This window comes from Procambarus clarkii, chromosome 1 (genome assembly GCF_040958095.1).
Source record: "Procambarus clarkii isolate CNS0578487 chromosome 1, FALCON_Pclarkii_2.0, whole genome shotgun sequence".
Taxonomy (NCBI): Eukaryota; Metazoa; Arthropoda; class Malacostraca; order Decapoda; family Cambaridae; genus Procambarus; species Procambarus clarkii.
Genome location: NC_091150.1, coordinates 19,979,671 through 20,001,733, shown reverse-complemented (window position 1 = coordinate 20,001,733; position 22,063 = coordinate 19,979,671). Strand labels below are relative to the sequence as shown.

General features: G+C 40.7%; 3 protein-coding genes across 3 annotated transcripts in view; 2 read left to right on the top strand and 1 right to left on the bottom strand.

Annotated features, from left to right (window-relative positions):
* Window positions 1-1,672: 1,672 nt before the first annotated feature.
* LOC123758425 (uncharacterized transmembrane protein DDB_G0289901-like) lies at window positions 1,673-3,868 on the top strand. The gene is made up of 3 exons (XM_069321096.1): window positions 1,673-1,744; window positions 2,439-3,191; window positions 3,245-3,868. Exons 1-3 carry the CDS (start codon window positions 1,673-1,675, stop codon window positions 3,866-3,868), a joined length of 1,449 nt encoding a protein of 482 aa, XP_069177197.1.
* Window positions 3,869-7,472: 3,604 nt separating this feature from the next.
* awd (nucleoside diphosphate kinase) lies at window positions 7,473-17,862 on the bottom strand. The gene is made up of 3 exons (XM_045736163.2): window positions 17,619-17,862; window positions 11,023-11,237; window positions 7,473-7,772 (listed from the first exon to the last, which is right to left on the bottom strand). Exons 1-3 carry the CDS (start codon window positions 17,802-17,804, stop codon window positions 7,655-7,657), a joined length of 519 nt encoding a protein of 172 aa, XP_045592119.1. The 5' UTR covers window positions 17,805-17,862; the 3' UTR covers window positions 7,473-7,654.
* Window positions 17,863-20,389: 2,527 nt separating this feature from the next.
* The window catches only part of wcd (U3 small nucleolar RNA-associated protein 18 homolog wicked), a 49,868-nt gene continuing 48,194 nt past the window's right edge, over window positions 20,390-22,063 (top strand). The window contains exon 1 of the mRNA XM_045736138.2: window positions 20,390-20,408. The gene's annotated coding sequence lies outside the window, so the exon portion shown is untranslated. The remainder of the gene's footprint in view (window positions 20,409-22,063) is intronic.

The window sequence follows — 22,063 nt, the reverse complement described above, 5'->3', positions numbered from 1 at the left end:
TGAGGAGATTCCAACAGCCAACGTAGATCAGGATCAGGTGAGGCTAGTCTGAGAAGAGACCCTCAAGGACTCTAACTCGACCTTGCTCCCAAGCCCTGTACGGTTGCTCTCGTATTTTCTCTGCTGATTCCGACAACTTCGTGAAGCATCTGCCACATGTACATTGGTGACGTACTCATTGCAGTCGGGAAAGCAAAATAGAAAACCCCACAGCCCAATTGTGTGGAACCCTAGTTTGGATTCAGTGGAAGACACTGGAACTCTTGAGAATTAAATTGTGTATTTGTGTGTATAAACATCTATATAAATTTATAATGAAACACAAATAAATGATAAAGGCAAGTAAAGCATAAATAAAAGTAGAACATGGCAACGCTTTGACCAATGAAAATGTTTTCAATATTTACTATCATTCATTCATAGGATGACGTCATTTACTGTTATACACAAGAAACAGCTTCTTACCATACGTACCCTGGTAAGCTAGAGCTAATGTTTTATATTAGTAAACATGATGTATTGTGGAACATAATGTTTACTACAAAAACATAATTCAAATATTTATAATCCAATATCCTCGGCATATTCCATGGAATATAGTAAACATGACGTACATGAAATGTTATCAATATAATTCAAAACAATTATTTATAATCCAATAACATTCTCGGCATATTTCGTGGAATATAAATAGGGAATTAAACATGCTTCATGGACACCCAGTCAGCAATGTTACTTATCCATTTATATATCCAAAACAGAAAAGAATTGATGGCCGAGACTGTACCTACATATTGTATTACAGTACTGTATATAAATTAAGTTATTATTCTTACCAGTATTTAATTAGCAATTGAGGGGTCCCAATGTTTATAATATTGTCAAGGTATAAATATTATTAGGAAATGTAGGATCTACAAGACATTTCAAATAGTAATGCACTTTAAATAAATTACTAAGTATTATTGCACAATAAAATCGGCAATGTTCTCCAATAGTTTTACCCAAGTGATGCTACGTAAGGCTTTTATATTTTTATATTATACAGGTAAGCAATTTCAAAATATATCTGGTATTTCAATGTGGCAAATACTCACATTAGGTTAGGTTTTCCTAATTAGAATTCATTGGGTTAATCTTCAATATTTAATTTGCCACAAATTATTTAATGTAGGCCTATATAATTTCTAAAATAACTGAAGACTTATTAGAGGCAAACTGTATTTGTCAAGCTAAAAAAATATACTAGACTCCTTTTGCCTCTCATAGTTTAAATGAACAAGTTAATACTACTGACTTAATTATGTATCTACTGTATATAATAACTTGCTATGATAACCTAAAAGTGCACTGAACACTACAGATAAATTTCAAATTTCCTGTTTCAGTAGCAGGAGGCGGCAGTCAATACTGTGGATTGCACTGATTGACAGGATAGAAATCTGAGTAAGGAATTAACTTTTGGGAGATGGGCCAGGCATCTAATGGCGCCTCTTTGTAACAGTATCCGTGAGATCATTAAGTGGCGGCAACACTATGAATCACTACAGGATGTCTAACATTAAATAAGACTCCACGCTCACGAAAGCACTGTTCAAGTTTTCATACACCAATATTTGTTATTGTGGTAAAGTAACTTACGTAAAAGTGCATAAAGCTAGCCTGTACAAAAATGTCAGATAAAGCAGCAATGTTTGATCAGGAAAATGACAAACCATCACCATCAGTGGATGTCATCCCACCCGTAACCAGAAACATTTGGACATTATTGCACGTTTTTAGTAGGGGGGGGGTTGAATTAGCCTTTACTGTAGTGGTTAAGATTGTAAATGATTTAACAAGAGGCACCATCCTTGTGAGAAAGGTAGGCATAAATTGCCAATAAACATATAAGAAAGTGTGCAAGCAAGTAATACTTGCAACTGTGTACATGACTGCAAGGATAGCAGGACTTTCAATAAAGGCAGCAGTCATTATACAGTATAAGCTTTAATAAGGACTGTGTAAGGTGCACAAACTGTTTACATATAAAGTTGAAGGTGAATGATATGCTTTCTACTAAAAGACTCGACACCCTATACAAACATTTGTACAGCATTTCTTACTGGAGGACATATTATTGGAAGCTACAACTGGGGCTGAATTACAACACATTACCTTTTGCAACATCAAAGAATTGACCACTGAATTTACACACAAAATGTTAAAATTGCAGACCTGCAAAATTTAAATACTGTATTGCCACATGTTTATCTCCATCCCAATTTGGAATATGTAAAGAACAAAAAATTACCGGTACTTATTTATAGTCTGTTCCTAAACCAAAGTTTCTACATTCCAAGTTTATCAGATTACAGAAATTTTAATAAATGTTCTATACATGGGAAGGGCACTGGAGCTATATATAAGAGGACCATGGTGGAGCCACATATGGGAAGGGCAATGGTGGAGCCACATATGGGAAGGGCAACGGTGGAGCCACATATGGGAAGGGCAACGGTGGAGCCACATATGGGAAGGGCAACGGTGGAGCCACATATGGGAAGGGCAACGGTGGAGCCACATATGGGAAGGGCAACGGTGGAGCCACATATGGGAAGGGCAACGGTGGAGCCACATATGGGAAGGGCAACGGTGGAGCCACATATGGGAAGGGCAATGGTGGAGCCACATATGGGAAGGGCAATGGTGGAGCCACATATGGGAAGGGCAACGGTGGAGCCACATATGGGAAGGGCAACGGTGGAGCCACATATGGGAAGGGCAATGGTGGAGCCACATATGGGAAGGGCAACGGTGGAGCCACATATGGGAAGGGCAACGGTGGAGCCACATATGGGAAGGGCAACGGTGGAGCCACATATGGGAAGGGCAATGGTGGAGCCACATATGGGAAGGGCAACGGTGGAGCCACATATGGGAAGGGCAACGGTGGAGCCACATATGGGAAGGGCAACAGTGGAGCCACATATGGGAAGGGCAATGGTGGAGCCACATATGGGAAGGGCAATGGTGGAGCCACATATGGGAAGGGCAACGGTGGAGCCACATATGGGAAGGGCAACGGTGGAGCCACATATGGGAAGGGCAATGGTGGAGCCACATATGGGAAGGGCAATGGTGGAGCCACATATGGGAAGGGCACTGGAGCTATATATAAGAGGACCATGGTGGAGCCACATATGGGAAGGGCAATGGTGGAGCCACATATGGGAAGGGCAATGGTGGAGCCACATATGGGAAGGGCAATGGTGGAGCCACATATGGGAAGGGCAACGGTGGAGCCACATATGGGAAGGGCAATGGTGGAGCCACATATGGGAAGGGCAATGGTGGAGCCACATATGGGAAGGGCAATGGTGGAGCCACATATGGGAAGGGCAACGGTGGAGCCACATATGGGAAGGGCAATGGTGGAGCCACATATGGGAAGGGCAATGGTGGAGCCACATATGGGAAGGGCAATGGTGGAGCCACATATGGGAAGGGCAATGGTGGAGCCACATATGGGAAGGGCAACGGTGGAGCCACATATGGGAAGGGCAATGGTGGAGCCACATATGGGAAGGGCAATGGTGGAGCCACATATGGGAAGGGCAACGGTGGAGCCACATATGGGAAGGGCAACGGTGGAGCCACATATGGGAAGGGCAATGGTGGAGCCACATATGGGAAGGGCAATGGTGGAGCCACATATGGGAAGGGCAATGGTGGAGCCACATATGGGAAGGGCAATGGTGGAGCCACTTATGGGAAGGGCAATGGTGGAGCCACGTATGGGAAGGGCAATGGTGGAGCCACATATGGGAAGGGCAATGAGAGAACAAAAATAATGGTTCAGAAAAAACAAACTCTGGAAATGTGGTAATGTTCATTGGGCCACATCCTGCAAGATACTCTCAGTCAACCAATTCAGGAAGATAACCAGTGCTAAAGGCTAGTACTGTAGTAGAACCTCATTAACACTAGGAAGGGGGGGGGGGCAGGAATAGTGTACCACAGGATACATAAAAGTACTAATGCTCAAATTTGCAAACTTTTGCACCAAAAAAATCCAGATATAAGGCTTCCCTTCCCATGAGTATTCATAGACAAGAAAATCACATTAGCATGATATACAGTATCAAGAAGAAAATCAATTGGAGCAATGCTGGGGACTTATGTATGACCCGGGCCTCAGGTCATACCACGCCTGGTATGACCTTGTTATGCAGGTATGACGCTGGTATGATACCTGACCAGGTCAGACCCAGCCACACGCCTTAACCCACAGAACCACAATTCTCAATATATGTATGCCATGGAAGAAAACAACGTAATATACGCAGATTTTGCAAAGGCTTTCAACTAATGTAACTATGGCAGTAGTTTACACAATGTGTGCAAAAGAAATTACTGGCCAAAAGAGGGAGGTGGATCAACTTCTTAATGAACAGAATCCAGAGTAATAGTCTACAAAGTAATTTCCAAATTTAGTGAAAAGTTGTTCCCGAGGGTACTTTTCCTTGTCCTCATATCAGACATGGACAAGAATACACAGTACCGTGGTACTTTGGTTTACAACTGCCCTAGAGTATGATTTGTTTTTGGGTATACATCAAATTCATCGTAAAATTTGAATTGGTGTACGACATTTTCCTTGGAATACGACGGCTGTCGATAAGTGTATGGGTCGAACGAGCACGTGGTGCTGGGGGGCGAGGCACACTGTTTACCAGTGTATCCCACAGTGAAGACTGCGCTTTAATTTTTTTTTAAGAATTTCGTTGTTTTTCCTGCTTTCAGAACACGAGTTATTATATATCACATCATGGGGTCTCAAGAAAATCAGTGGTAAAGTTCAACTTAAGAAAATAGTTGTGAGAATGTCGAAGGAAAACCAAGAAATCATTCGTAAACATTAAAATGGTATGAGGGTTGCTCAACTAGCTAGGCTGGATGGTGCTCATGTGGAGGAACATGGCGAAGAACTGACCAGTGAACTCTTAGCCCTTAACAAGGAATAGCAACAAGAGAGAACCGAGGAAATTTCTTCAGGGGAGGAGGCAGTAGAGAATGTCCCTTCCTCATTAAAAAAAATGTGCAGTATTGGAACTGCAAAATGTTGAACAGTGTCACCCAGATATAACCGTAGGTGGCTGTTGCATTAACCATTTTAATGACTGATGTCTCGTTACAGAGATAGGGAAAAAACAGTTAAAAACTATGAGTTTCCCTGTGTTAAAACAAGGAAAACAAGTGTATTCAGATTCTTGGTAAGACAAGCAAGCAGTGAGCCACAGCCAGGTCCTAGTGGTATGCAGGCAAAATAGTACCCCAGAAATGTCATCACTGCCTGATGTTATAATGGAAGGGGACTCCCTTCAAAACACTAACACCACTTCTGCTACCCACCCCCATCTTCCATACACCAACAAGTCCTTAATAAAGGTAAAGTATAGTAATAAGTTACATGGAATAATACTCATTGTCTTCTTTAAGTTAATGTTTTTGGGTGTGCGCAGCGGATTAATTCAGTTTACATTATTTTTTGTGGGGAGATTTGTTTTGGTTAAGGATTTTTTGGTGTACTGGGAACAGATTACAGTTCTAATGCGTTCCCAAAGATGCTAAACGAAAGTACCACTGTACTGTATAATCCTTTGCAAATGACTTTCATGAGTAGACAATATGGAGGACACAGACATATAGAGGAAAATAAAAGGTTTAATGGGCCGTTACAATTATGGAAAAAACGAAATCAAAGAAATATGAAACTCAAATCTTTTACATTGCTTTTTTCAGTAATCACATCAGAATACCCTGCTTTTAAAGACCACAAAGTTGCTGTCACAACTGCATGAAAAATGACAGGTTGGATAAAAAGAACCAAACAAGAGATGCTATACCAATGATGATACTAAAGGCAGGCAATACTGTTCTCTTTGAGTGAAATATTGTTGCACACTAACAGCCCCATCCAAAGCTAGAGAAATTGCTGGCATGGAGAGCCTGGCTGTGGGTACACTGATCTCCAGAATCAACTTGGTTCATCTAAACCTAGTGGATTTAGTAGTATCCCAGGTTCAATTACTTAGTATCATGGTCCAGCGAGTTAAGGATTGTCTGGGAATCCCCACATTGCTCTTTTTTATTAAGTAGATCAAATTATCCTGTAGTGAAAATACACTTGTTTTATTAAACCAATTTTGTTTTAGTTTCCTGCAAACAGGTGATTGCAAAGGCAGTCCAAATTCTACCAGTAGACAAACCGAGGAATAGCACGATGTCAAGGGTAGAACCGGTTAAGGATACATAAATAAAGAATGCAGCCCCAATAACTGGGCGACACTTTTCACAAATAATAATCAAGTATAATTTCTAAAACCTTCATCTGGGCAAGTGAAGACTAATTTGAAGATTGAGGGACAAGGTAATGGGGAAATAGTAGCTGTTATGATGAAGTCTAGGACCCCCCTAACAATTTAAATTAAAAACTGCAGAGCAATTACAAAAGAACTAAGTCAAGTCACTCTCCCACCATTTAAAATATTCCAGTTAGTGTTCATTAAGATGGATATGATGTCGCCAAAGTTTTTATATAACCACTATTGAATATACTGCCTGATTAAATGTAAGCCTTAGTAACTATTCACTAAGTTTGGGGCAATTCAAGCAGAAATCTTTTTAAAAGCCATACCAGTGCAAGCTGGAACTTCATTTTCTTGACACAGTAATACAATAGCAAAGAAAACTCATGCCAATGCAAGGCACAAGAATCAAGCACAAACTAATCACAATATTAACATGCACATTGCACAAAAACATTGATGGCATGTGGCATATCTAAGGCAGCAACTATCATTTTTCCCTCTACAATTGTTTGTAAATTTAAAATTAAGTGAAAAGTATGTCTGGTAAACTTTGACTAAGGTCTTCGTCTGTAATACCTTCTGACATTCTAGTCACTAGGGGGCAGAATCAAAACGTGGAGCAACATTCCCAAGTTCTGAATTTTAGAATGTATACGAATGTTAAGATGCTCAGTATGTGTATGCGATGCTCAGTATGTGATCACTGCTAAAAATATATAAAAGGAGAAAATTTACATGCCTTTCATCTTAAAAAAAAGATCTAGCCAATGAAATAATTTGCAATTCTTTGGACTATAAAATAAATAGTCTCAGCACAAATATTGTGTTTGAAAAGCTGCCATTGATTGTCAGCATTTACATTTAAACATGCATATTATTGCTTTGAGCAACATGCACTGTTAATGACCAAACCCAGCAACTAAACGTCACATCTACAATTATCAACACAGTTTTCTGCTGATATTAAATTATCATTATCTTGAAAATTGTATTCTTAATTTATGCAATTTACAGTGCACACTTTAAGTGCCAAATACTCAACACTCAGTCAGATGCTCAATGCAATACCCAGACAATGATTACAATAGTGGAATGGTGTTGGCAAAATAAAACTGCCAATCAAATTAAAAGTTTTATTATTAAATAAGCACGGGTAAGAAGGGGGCCCGACACTAGTCCCACAACAGGTGAACGGCACTGGGCAAGATGTAAGACGACGGCGAGCTAAGCCAAAAGTGCCATATCACATCACCTCATGGAAGTAATAAAGCTCCCTTCCTCCCCTGTCTAGTCTTCAGGTCTTACTCGTAGATCCAGGTCTCCTCGGCTTGTGTCCAGCTGACAAGTTCCTCTGGCTTGAACCATAGAGCAACCTCCTTGTTTGCAGATTCAACGGAGTCGGAGCCATGGATGATGTTCCTGTGGAGAAACATTTTACATACTTTACCTTTTACTTCAATGAGTTTGGAAAGAATCTATATAATGTAAGTTTGAAGTCTACCTCCACCTAGTCTTGCCCACTAGCACTTTCCTAACTAGAAAAAACTAAAAACGAAGAATATACCTTCAATTTACGAATAGTGAAAACATGAAAAAATCAAGAAAAAAATCAAGATTGTCAATTCCCTGTCTCCTATCCACAAGCACACTATTTGCTCAAATTTGTCCATCTTATTCACTAATACTACTTATTACCATCATTTACTTCTCTCCTAACCTATACAGTATACTGGGGTAAGGGAAGGATCTTGCCTTATGCAGATCCGATTATAAAACTTGTTCACTACCTGGCTAGTAAAAATAGTTAACAATACATTTCAATATTTTGGTCAGCATTTTTCAGGATACAATGGAGTCAAGTACCAGATGTAAATATTTGCAGGGAGCCACAAAGGTTAATTTTGACTTCCAAGATACAGCAGCCCCTCCATTTAAGTGCCTAGAAAAACCATTTTCCAAGTCAAGCAATCTTTCACCAGTTCCTTGTGGCCATCTGCTGGCAGTGGTGCAAAGCTGGGATATTTGTAACTTTTAGCACGCTTCCACCTTTCTTTGAACGGCCAACCATCTGTTCGGGTCCCGAGGTGGGACTGCACAAACAGACTAGCACAGGGCTAACATGGTCAGACAGACGTAAACAAGCACTAGAATGACAATGAAGGGTAGGCCGACAACTCTTGCCGTCTGGTCATTTATCAATATTTGAATTAATACTTTATTTCTACCATATTTCACTATGGCAAGACATCTTTGATAGGATATGGTAAGAATGTTATATTTCTGACCAATCGGCATGGCAACTGCCCAGTCAATGGAGGATCTTTTAATAGAATTAAGGAAGATATTTCTTTCTGGAGAGCCTGAGAACCCAGACAAGGAAAATGTATGATGATCTGGGTCCCACATGTTAGTGGGACCACAACTTTCCACTATACTTTCAACCTGTAGCAGCGTTTCAGAAATTATCAAAGATGTCGGCCAAGCACAATTATTTGCTTACACTAATAGTTTCATTAAAAATATAATAAGACTGAACTCAGCAAGGCAATTTTTGCCTTTACCTAAAGTCAGCCAAACAACTCTAAAACTCAACATTTCTATCACTTGTGGAAAATGAAACGTTCAAAGCAAAGGTTTTTCTGGGAGGGCTCCATTGGCGACTGTTGCTACATCCTGGATACCTCCACCCAAATGTGTTCACCCAAGACCAGAAGCCAAACCTGGTCCCTTCAGACACCACGAGCACAAGATTCAAGATTACTATCCAAAGGAATAGAGCACCAGACAGGCAGGACAAACAGAAATGGACAACAGCACGGTAGAATACAAATTTAATAAAAAAAGAGGGAGAGGGTGTGGGAGAGGTTTTTCCCAAAATAAAATGTAGTGTAGAACAAGTGTAAATCAAAACTATACAAGCACTCCAGCAGGCAACCTGTTCTGTCTAGTTCCAGCTGAGCACTCAGCCCGTCCTCCTTAGGTTTCCCAACATCAAGAAACTGTCGCAGTAAAGTGCCTTTATCCTAACCTATCAGAGGACCCAAAACATGAGAGTCAATTTTGCAAGCTGCCATCATTTTCTAGTACAATGGCTTTTGGCCTTTGGTAAAGTGTGCATCAAAATGTGAGTATTAGCAGGACGGGTTGACCACCACCAGTTGGCCAACCACAGCTGCTGGCCACCATATTGTCGGTCTAATCAAATGGAAAGAAAAAATACATACAAACCAGGAAGGGGAAAAAGATGGTCCAGGAGCCATTAAATGATCTACCAGAAGAGGCATTTTATTACATTCAATGCTAGGCTTTAATTCCATCATTTGAAGCTCAATTTTGGACTACACTGAACAACTTCATTAGCCCACCATCCCCATCTCCCCGCTGCCATCACAGAGGAACAAGCACCAAGTGATAATTCACCACCACACCACGAAAGCATCCAGAAAGTCACCGAAATTTTGAACTGGAGAATCAAGACAATCCTCGAAAATGCCAAACGACTCGCACAAAACTAGAAAATATTCAAAATTAGCAAAAAATTCATAGCACCGAGTGCCACAACCAAGGAGCCCAGCTTCCACATGCAGCTTTCCTCCTTGCCAATTCTGGAGCTAAAAAACAGAACACCAATAAACCAAGTAACCTGGTATGATGTGAGCCAATGCAGCTCATCCAGAGGCATTTCATTACACTCAATGTCGAGTGTCTAGACGAACCCCCAGTGGCTCCTGAAGCTAACTCGCCACAGAAAAAGGGGACTTGCCACAGATGAGGAGAGGCACAACACACTAGGATGAAGAGAATCTAGGCTGGGGGAAGACATCCCATAGCAAAACCAAACCTAACCACACTCATCAACAAATCCACAAGGGGCAGTGATGAAACTATGGTTAGCACCCTCAAGTGTAGACATGATAAAAACAACCAAATTCGATGATTTTCACTTCAAACCATAAAGCGAGGTATTGTGCTATTTAGATCAATAAAATGCAGAGCCCAATAGGCTCAGGAACCTGTATACCAGTTGACTACAGTTGCATGATGGGACCAAAGAGCCTGAGCTCAACCTCTGCAAGCCCAACTAGACAAGTATAACTAGTGAGTACAAAACCAACTGGGACCAGGGATATGAACCAAATACTAGGTCGCCAGAATCCTGCTAGTGTCAAACCCCCCCGAACCTAAATCAATCCAGGACTGATATTTGGGATATTTAGAGACGACTGCAAGCAATGCAGCATAGAGATGATAGACTGCCAACTGGGCAAATTTGATGACAGCAGACAACCTAGTAATAAATTCTTGGAACAGGACCAAGGAAACACTAAACCATCCACCGAGGCTGTACCAGGGACCTGCAGGTACCACCAGACTAGTGATGCACCCCTGGACAGAACAGCTAAGCATCAATCAACAAACCACACCAAAATCTAGCAAATTTATTTATTCCTCATCAGAAAACGCAATGTAAAAATTTCACCAATTTTAAGCGCATAGCCAAAAATGTTTTAATATTAATTTCAATTTCATAATTCAGTCCATCCTAAAACAATTGAAGTCTTGGTCTGTATCATCCACTTTGTGACCTAATATAAAAAAAATCTAAGACGTGACAAATACAAAAACTCTATGTCATTAAAATAATATATAAATGAGGGAGGAATTTTACCTGCCAACTTCAATACAGAAGTCGCCACGGATGGTACCAGGCTTGGAGTCTGCTGGGCGGGTCTCTCCCATCATGGTGCGAGCCGTCTTCACTATACCAGTACCTTCCCAGCACATGGCTACTAGTGGGCCAGATGACATGTACTTACACAAGCCTGGATAAAAAGGCTTATCAGCTAGATCAGCATAGTGTTTCTTAAGGTGATCTTCACTCGCCTGTTAAAAAATAATATAATGTCAAGGTGTGTCAAGGAACAATTTACAGGAAGCCCTTTTATAAAGTAGTAATATTAAATGTAACTTCTCACTGTACCACGCCTAGTTTTAGAAGTAGACTTGGGTTGCAAAGAGAAGTTTTTATTTAGGCATCAGAATTTTAAAAACCAAATTACTGAACTTTCAGAAATATGGCCGATGAATGCCATGCATCAAATACAGCTTGCTTACCTCATTTTATTTAAATCCTTAACTACTGTACTACCTGTGATATAGGGAATGTGGGTGTGTCACCCTACATGTTTGTTAGTATAGCGTAAGATTCAAAAGTCCCGTGGGTACACGGGGCTCACATCCCGTTCCTCAGGACACCAGTAAACTTATGCCATCTTGAAAAAAATCCACATTCCTCCTGGTGGAGAGCCTCAGTACTGCCAGAGCAACTAAGGATGGCACATGCAGCTTGTCCAGGCCACAGCACCACTTAATAATGACCATAAGTAATTATTTTGTGTTGATAGTGTCATAGATGGTCATGACTAATAAAAATTATGCAAAAGGTTCAGATATCAGTGAACTCTAGTGGTAATTATGGTGTTCACAGCAGAAGGCAGACATTCACAGCACACATTTGGGAATATGCATCATGCAGTGACCTAATGTTCTTAGAAAATAATTATTCATGACTGACATGAATCTGATGATATTGTTGAACAACAGAGCAACATAGTATATTTCTGGGCATTTTGCTGCATCAGGTGACATTGGTCACTGGAGTCGGCTGGTCGTAGCGTGTACCTCTATACTGTGCCAACATTTCATTACCACACTAGAATTACTGAAGAGGTTAATTACACTATATAAAAATACTAGATACATATAACTTGTGTATATAGTGTAATAACAGCAAAAGTAATGTTTCATTGATCTAAGAATATATGTTACTAAATATGAGCAGAATATTTGTGAACAAATCAATGTTCCACACATTTCAACTACAGTATATCAATTCCACAAATTATACACTTGAATATTACCGCAAAAACTTAGATATGATACAAAAGTGAAAGTAATGGAATAATGAAAAAAAAATCTATTTGGGACAGACCCCGCCACATTTAGCAGCGAGTCGCTAGGCTGACCTTGGATCTGTTATTGTGAATATAAACTTCAACAGACCATCTCAGTGGTTTGTTTTGGTGCACAAAAATAGATACCGTCGTTACACAAAATGTACTCGCGTAGTTGTGCTTGCAGGGGTCGAGTTTTGGCTCTGGTTCCGCCTCTCAAATGTCAATCGACTGGTGTACAGATTCCCAAGCCTACCGGGCTGTATCATATTTACATTTAAAACTGTATGGAGTCAGCTTCCACCACATACATCACTGCCTAATGCATTCCATGTGTTAACTATTTACACCAAAAAAGTTCCTTCCGTGTCTACGGCTCATTTGAGTACTACTCAATTTCTACCAGTGTCCCCTTGTGCATGTACCACTCTTGTTAAATAAACTACACTAATTTCCTGAGAACCTTGTATGTGGTCACCAATGTCTCCCCTAACTTATCTTCCAGCAATGAGTGGCGCTGCCCAATAAACTCACCCCTCGGGAAGTTTATTGGGCAGACAAAATACATAAAACTATAAATCATCCCAAATTTAATGTTGTTAGAATTGGGTTCCACACTGAAGCTTCATGATCCAGGATCAGTCTGACCTGTATGCCACATCCTAAATGATTCCTTACTAAAGTTTCTAAAGGCAGCTCTTATGTTGGCCAACCTGGCATATGCTGCCGATATGCTCTTGGCTGTGGGCGTCAGAAGACGGGTCTGGCACCCTTAGTGTCTGGGGGAGAAAGGCCTGGGAGTCTCCTAGATTCAGATTCTTCCAAATGATACCTTGAATCTGGTCTCCTGCTCCCTACACCATTACTTTGCATGAGTTGAACTCTAATAGCCATTTGTTGGACCATTCCTTCAGTTTGTCCAGGTATAGTGTAATATCAAAAACACCTTTTGATCTAAGAATATAAAATAAAGGTCTCAATATACAAGCACCATAATTTCGAGCATAGCGATGTTCCACTCATTTAACACTTTCGCGCTCTCGGCGCTCAAAAAAAAAAACAATACCCCAGATGCTTTCGGCACTTCGTGCGCCTACGCGGTAAGACCGAAAAAGTGTACACTCTTTTGACTGTCCTGACAATAATTGAAGGCGCACGTATTTAAATTTGGTATCACTGTGTTCGCAATGAAATTGTCTATAAGAGCATACCTATAAAATGCCGCCCAAGCATAAGGAGTATCAACACCAAATAAAAAACTATGCAGATCACTCGCCGAGAGCGCCAAACAGCAACAAAATGTTTCCACTCTCAATGGTTGCGAAGCCTACAGTTGTCCTACATCGCTAATTTTGGTATCATTGGAATCGCAATAAAATTCTCTACACGGACATATGCATATGAATGTTTAATATAGGTAATTGCCCACCCGCAAGAGTGTGTGAAGTGGAGAGTAGTTAGCCGCGAGCGCACTGGCGAAAACACAGGGGGGAAATCATGCTTGGAAAGTTTATACGTTTCCTGACCCTACTTTTCTATGTACGTATTTCTTTTTTATACCAATGTGTTCGCAATAAAATTTTCTATAAGATGAACTGTATAACATTTGTACAAATCATGTGTAAGAGAAGCGCCAAATATAGAACCACGTCGCTCAGTATGCGTTCGCGGCAGAAACGAACGCATTGTTTTCGTTCGTTTGATGTTTGTCATGTTTATACTTGTTGAAACATTTTATAATTTGTATGACAGTGATCGCAGTAAAATTCCCTACACAGACATATACATAACACATACAAATATTTCCCACGTGTTGGATATATCAACGGCTAAAGGGAACCCACTGCCACACGCTCGCCACACCCCCAAACATACTTTGTGTATTTTTTTTTTTACTCATAGAAGTTTGTGATATAATATTCATTCTGGTACCAAAAAATTCCAAATAAATTCTCTACAAAACAAAAGTATCCCCATCCATTTCGGTTAAAAAATGGAATTTATAGAAATATTTTTTCGATGGACGAGAAAAGTAGGCTGTTATGCGGAATCTTAAGAAAAAACAGCGACGAGTTATCTCTAATCTAAAGCGCGAAAGTGTTAACTATTACAAATTCCTGAAATTATTCACTATTTAATAATATTACTGGAAAAACTAGATAAACCAACTGAAACTCCTATAAATAGTGAAACCTCGACTTACGGAATTTTTGGGTTACGACCCTAATTTTGTCTGAAAATTTGACTACATGACCTTTGCCTCTACTTGCGACTTTGTAGATACACGTTTGGGTCGACCGAGTGCATGGTTCCTGGTGGCATTAGTGACCTCACCTCAGTTTACCAGAGCCGCACGCTTAGTGACAATCACGCTTTAATTCTTTGTAAATAATTTCATTCTTTGTGCTTTTTTGTTTTTGAACTATTATATCATGTCACGGGTCCAAAGAACAGTGAACAAATGACTAGGGTTAAATTGTGGCTTAAACTGCACATCATTAGGGGTGAAGCAAAAAATATTTGAATTATGTAAAAATTACTGAATTTTAAATCTCCACCTTATTAGCTTCAGGGTCGTGAAACTCATTTAAATCAATTTCTGAAAATATTTTTGGACATTTTTTTAAGAAAGTTTTAAGAACAGCTACTAACTGGAACCGAGGGATAATGCAGTAATAAGAGATGCAAGCACTAGTCCGATGCACAAAGAATAGTAGTAAATAGTGTCCATAAATATGCAGCTGGTGCCTTTATAGCATTGCTGAGTAATACAAATAGGCAAGTTATTATGTTCTTATTTTGTTAAACTATCATAAACATATTGCCCAATGTTAAAATCTTTCAATGTCCAAAATTTTAGAATTTTTTTTTAATTTTCTTTATTATATGATTCTGTTGTAACCTCTACATCCTGAAGAGTGCATACCCGTTCCTAACTGTGAAGATAGATGAAATGGGTCAACAAATAAATCGGTCAACTCTCAGACCTTGGGACAGAATTTTTTGGGTTGATTTTTCAGATCTCAAAGTATTTTCTTCTTTGTCTCTAGGGTGTTTTGATGATTAGGGACCAGTTTAGGGTTTTTTCCACTTATATAAAATATACCCTAAATATATCCCCTAGATTATAATTATCCTTATACTTGTACTGTATTTGTTTTTTGGTGGGTTATTCTTTCTTGACGGCATGTCAACAGTGACCTGCAACTTTCACATATTCAAGTACGAAGTCCAAACAATGTTTATTAAAACATACAAGTAAATTCATGAATTAGAACTGAATTAGAACATTGTTTCAAGCGCGGGTTGGACATGTATATGAGTGGGATTGGGTGGTTATAGATAGGAGCTGCCTCGTATGGGATAATAGGCCTTCTACAGTTACCCTTGTTCTTATGAACTGCCTTATTGTCGATAACTTCAACTTCAATTATATCCAACTAGAATTTCAACTTCAGTATCCAAAAATCTAGTTTCTAACAGATTCTCGCCATTTTTACATATAGCGTGCACAGCTGTCTGTTCTACAATCCCTATAGAATTGATTTTTCATAAACCCTAAAGTTTGGAGTTATAAATTGTTAAAATTTGCACACATTTCAAATGTTATTTTTTTTAACAGTAAACTTTACTGAAAACCTATATTCTAAATATATGAAAATGAAAATCTTATGCTATTCTGAAAGCATAACACCAAATAGTGATTTTATATTTTTTGAAGCAATTTCAAAACCTTAAGTTTTTCAATATTAAATTTTATAATTTTTTAATTTGTTGTTTTTCGAAGTTACATCGGCATCATTTAGACAAAGTTGGAGCATTTGCCTAGTAGATTATGCACAAAACATTTGAAAGTTTCAGAAGATTTTAAAAACCCGAGCTCTATGCGAGACTTCATATGGTGTTGCACAGCCGAAGGCTAGTGTAGGGGCCCCAGGCAGCTGTGTGCCAAAGGGGCCCCCACTAGCGAGTTCCCACTGGACACGGGATTCAAATCCATCTGTAAATTATACTTAACACTCACACTCTCGTGGCGCTTAAATGGGGCATCAATTTTTCTTAAGAAAGAATGACTAAAACGAGTAAAAAAAAATTTGTATAAAATTCTTTTATCAGGTCGGCTTTAGGAGAGTTTCAAAATGAGCGCGTTTAAATTGCGCACAATTTGATACCATAATGAAAGATGTAACATGAAACTATGTCAAAACACCGAGATTATAAATATGCTTTTTGGCCAAATTTTAAAATTTGTTAATTCTATTTATGATATTATGGGAAGTTTTAAAATGCGCACCTTTTAATTGCAAACAATTTGATAGCAAAATGAAAGATGTAACACGAAGATGTGTCAGAACACTGGAAAAACGTGATAGAGCATCCGAACTTAAAATGTTAAAATTCCAGTTATTGCTCTATAATGGGCCTAGTTTTAAAATACGCACCTTTATATTGTGAACAATTTGATACCAAAATGAAAGACGTAACACTAAAATATGATGGTTATCAAACTGAACGAGTCTATACATTAGTCCGTTGGTGTGCCAATTGGTGCTCGTTCACGGGTAACTTGGCAGACTTTAGGCTTTGCTGTGGGGAGTCACGCCGGGCTTTTAGACCTTATATGTATATACCCTTGTAGGGAATTCTATTGCGAACACAATGATACCTAAACGAACGACGTAGCACGAGAATTAAGGTGAGAAAACTGAAACCAGTACACACATCTTTGTGTGCCGGCCGCCGGGGTCATGACCTTTATCTGCGGCGCGCATGGCGGCGGCGGCTGTTCACTGCCTGGAACAAAAAGTTCCAAGTAGCACGGGCTATGGTGACCCCGTAGTTCATGCCGGGTGTGCTCAAGTGTTAATATAAATAGTGTGCCTAAGTGTACTAGGAGACGGGTGGGGCCCACCAGCCGGGTAGGGCCCACTACACCACGTGGCTCACACTCCCACCATCACTCAAGTAGTTACCCGCAAGTGTAGTCACAGGCAGCTACGTGGTGTCCCGTCCCCCCACCACACTCTACATCACACAACCTGGCAGTGTTGGCCTCCAGCACCACACTCACAGTGTCCAGCCCTACACCACGCTTGACCAAAGAAATATTACAATGTTATAACGTCAGCTTGTGAGCCAAGTGTGACCTCCGCCTCAACCATCACACAACCTTCACACACACACACACATAGTCCACCTCGTCACCACCATATCCACCATAAAGGCGGGTGGTGGGAGCGTGGTGAGGGCGGCTGCTGGGAGGAAGAGAGAGAGCCACAGCCGGCCAGACCACCGCCATAAGACACATTACCTGCATGAACTTCATGCCGGCCAGCTTGAAGCCCTTACTCTCGAACCTCTTGATGATCTCGCCCACCAGCCCCCGCTGGACGCCGTCGGGCTTCACGGCGATGAAGGTGCGCTCCCGGACCATGATGTAGAGGGGTGTGAGGTGCCTGGCCACGAGTGAGAGCACGGACACCAAGCTCACCAGCATAAGGTCTGGCCACAGAGAGACGCCGCCCAGGCCGGCCACCCTCGCCGCCAGCCCCGCCACGCTGCCACCTCTCACACGCTACAAGTAGCGCCACGCTGCCACCTCTCACACGCTACAACTAGCGCCATGCTGCCACCTCTCACACGCTACAACTAGCGCCATGCTGCCACCTCTCACACGCTACAACTAGCGCCACGCTGCCACCTCTCACACGCTACAACTAGCGCCATGCTGCCACCTCTCACACGCTACAACTAGCGCCACTCTGCCACCTCTCACACGCTACAACTAGCGCCACTCTGCCACCTCTCACACGCTACAACTAGCGCCACTCTGCCACCTCTCACACGCTACAACTAGCACCACGCTGCCACCTCTCAGACGCTACAACTAGCACCACGCTGCCACCTCTCACACGCTACAAGTAGCGCCACGCTGCCACCTCTCACACGCTACAACTAGCGCACTATACCGCTACAACTAGCGCACTAAACCGCTACAACTAGCGCACTATACCGCTACAACTAGCGCACTATACCGCTACAACTAGCGCACTATACCGCTACAACTAGCGCACTATACCGCTACAACTAGCGCACTATACCGCTACAACTAGCGCACTATGCCGCTACAACTAGCGCACTATGCCGCTACAATTAGCGCACTATACCGCTACAACTAGCGCACTATACCGCTACAACTAGCGCACTATGCCGCTACAACTAGCGCACTATACCGCTACAACTAGCGCACTACACCGCTACAACTAGCGCATTAGGCGATAAAAGTAGCCCAATAGTTGGGTTTAGATTTACATTTAGATTTTTATTCAGGAAAACGTATATACATTGAGTTACATACATGATGTTGGATTTAAAGATAGAGATACTACATACAATACCTAAAGTTATTAGTTGCCATTGCCTAAAGCCATTACCTAAAGCTACTGTATGAGCTTAGCCGCTCATACAGTATTCAGAGCAATATATTTTAGTACATAGAGTAACACTTAATGATTCTATTAATGTTATCACTGCAATATATAATAAAAAACGTGATAATTGGATAACATAAATATTTGCTACATGAAGCATAATTTACCTGATAAATTACGCTTCATGGAGCAAATATTAGTAAGTTATCCATTTATCACGTTTATTATCATATGTGAGTGTGGAGTCCCACCACGTCTTCACAGGTGAAGACTATCAAGAAGAGCTTGTCCATCTCCATCCACAACCTCAATCTTGCATGTTGCAGACTCACATTATATCACTGACATGAGTGCAGGTGTCAAATGATGAGCAACAAGTGTCTTTTTCTTCAAGATATGTTTAGATTCTCAAGATTGATGTCAAAAGCTATAGTCCCATTCAATTTCTCAGTTTACTTTTCCCAGACGTTACTCTCTTAAACGATCATTCAACCAGGGCGTTGCTGATTGGTTAATAGCTGTGTATTCTTTATGTAATCTCAGTGAGGTCAATTAGGCTCTCCAGCAGCGTTCTTATTGTCTTGGTCCAAAATGACGATTTAGATGTTGGAATTTGTCCTCACAAGTGTTGGCGCAGTCAAATGGTTAACAATAGACGACGCACACTTTCCATTTCACTAAGCTTAGACTGGTCAGCTTGAACTAATGGAAGTTCTGACAATGTTGGCCGTGTGTGGCTAAGGCATATGCTAGGTGACAGATTTTTCACCGTTTTGAAAGTCTCAGCATTACAGGGAAGGCGAGAAAGAAGCTCTTTGCAAGCTTTCACTAGAAATTTATGGCATCTTTCTTAAACATTTTGAAGCTATTCCTGATTTATAGCATTGTTTTATCTGTTAATGGCCAGAAGTGTAGAAAATTAGTAACCAAAGTCCACTTTCTTCAGGGGCAGATAAATGGAATTAAAGTCCAAATTAACATCAAGCTTCCCATGATCAGAATGCACGATTTTTCCGAGAATTCCAAGAGTGAAGTTGTTTAACTCGGTGGGAAGGCTACACTAATCTGTTTCATCTGGTTAACAAAATAAATTCATTAATTTAAAATCATTTAGGATTGGGGTCGAGGAATGTGAAATACAGCTTATTGGCAGGATCAGAGTACACTGAAGATAATTGCATTGCCACATACTTATCACAGGAGGAAGAAGCCATTTGGTAATGAGTTGTTTAAGACTCCCAGTGATCTAACAGTCGCTCTACACTATTGTTCCTCGCCAACCATCCTCTTCCTGACAAAGGTGTCAACTAAAGGGGATCTTTCACATCATTTATAAGTCTGTAAATCTCTAGATAACTTTTTCTCCTTAATGAAGATGTGTGGAACTATCCGGAGCAGCTTTCACTTGTCATGAAGTTGGTGCTGGAAGGTAACTCGTCAGATGCGTGAGAACAGACCAGATGCAAGGAATGATGGACACTTGATAAGAAACAAATAAGGGATATTCGTCTTCATCACAGTGTAAGTGAGAGATGAGTTCCACACGGAGTTATGTCCCGCCCGTGCAAGACGCTGCTTCATATCAACTCCAATATTGACAATATAATCTTTGAGGTGTTGACACAAGGCTTCAGATGTAGTGCTTGTAACTGTAATTAGTCCATAAACAGGTAAATCATACTGTGTTTGGCTTTATAATATCGAACACAGACACACAAATGTTCTTCACAGGCAATATCTGTTTACTCATGTGCAATGAGTGACTTACTGGAGATCCATCACTACATGCTGACCAAACTCTGCTCTCCTCTCACTATACCAAGTGCTAATCTATCCCTATCCCTGGGGAGCCGGTGGCTGAGCGGACAGAACACTGGACGCCTGATCCGGTGGTCCCAGGTTCGATCCCGGGCGCCGGCGAAAAACAATGGGCAGAGTTTCTTTCACCCTGATGCCCCTGTTACCACCTAGCAGTAAATAGGTACCTAGGAGTTAGTCAGCTGTCACGGGCTGCTTCCTGGGGGTGGAGGCCTGGTCGAGGACCGGGCCGCGAGGACACTAAGCTCCGAAATCATATCAAGATATATCTTACATATGGTATCTGTGCATGGGGTTCAACCACTGCAAACTACCTTAAGCATCGCCCATCCACTTGGGCTGAACAGTACAGTGACGGTCTCGTTTCATCAGGTCGGCGTTCAGTCCCCGACCGTCCAAGTGATTGGGCGCCATTCCTTTCCCCACGTCTCATCCCAAATCCTTATCATAATCCCTTCCAAGTGCTATATACAGTAGTCGTAATGGCTTGGTGCTTTCCCTTGACAGTTCCCTTTCATTCCCATCATCTCTCACCTAAAATCTGCTATCAGAACAATAACAAACTCTGCTCTCAGACAACACTCAGCTCTCTTGTTTAAATCCCTCAACATGCTAAACATAACCTCGTACGTCTGATAACATACTACTTGTGAAGGAGGAAATGTATATGTTTATCTCTCAGGATGTTTGGTAATATGTTTATTTGTGATGTGTGTCTATGTATGTATTAACACGTTGTACTGAACGGGGTGAGAATAGCTTGAGCTACCTCATCCCTTTGTGTGTATTTTACCTCAATAAACTTATTTCAATTTCAATTTCAATTTCAACATAACCTCACTCCACACATTCTCTTGTGTCATTTACACTTACAAAACCCTGTTCTTAAGTGCAAACCATGCTCTGAAACTCTCCCTGGACAGATGTAATAGGACACATAATCATCATACCAGAAATAAATATATCTTTGATATCCCCAGTCAGACTTAATCTGTGTAAACACTTCATGCAAATAAAGGGACTTGGTCTATGGAACTCACTCCCTAACTAATTGAAAAGTTGTCAAACTCTTGCCTTATTCAAAAATAAAACCCAAAAGTGCCTAATTTCTACATAGTTTCCTACCTAGTGCTTGAAACTCGCACTGTATCTAGTGCTACCCACTCCCCTATAATATGTACCTAAGCCATACAATCTTTCCATTCTCATCTTCGCTATCACCGTATATCATGGTTGCTATATTGAGCGCATATTTTACTGCATTATACCTTCAAATAATACTCAAATTGTGCTACAATGAACCAGTTGATAACCCTCTAATTTGACTCTAATGCACCTACTATTCTTTGTCAAATTTTCTTACAATGTACCTGTAAACATTTTTGTCAATTTTGCTAGAAAAAAAATCTACTTAAAATTAACTGTTAGATTAAGGACCTGCCCGAAACGCTATGTGCGTGTGTGACGTGCGATTATGTTACGTTGTTGGGTAGATTAGTTACACTGT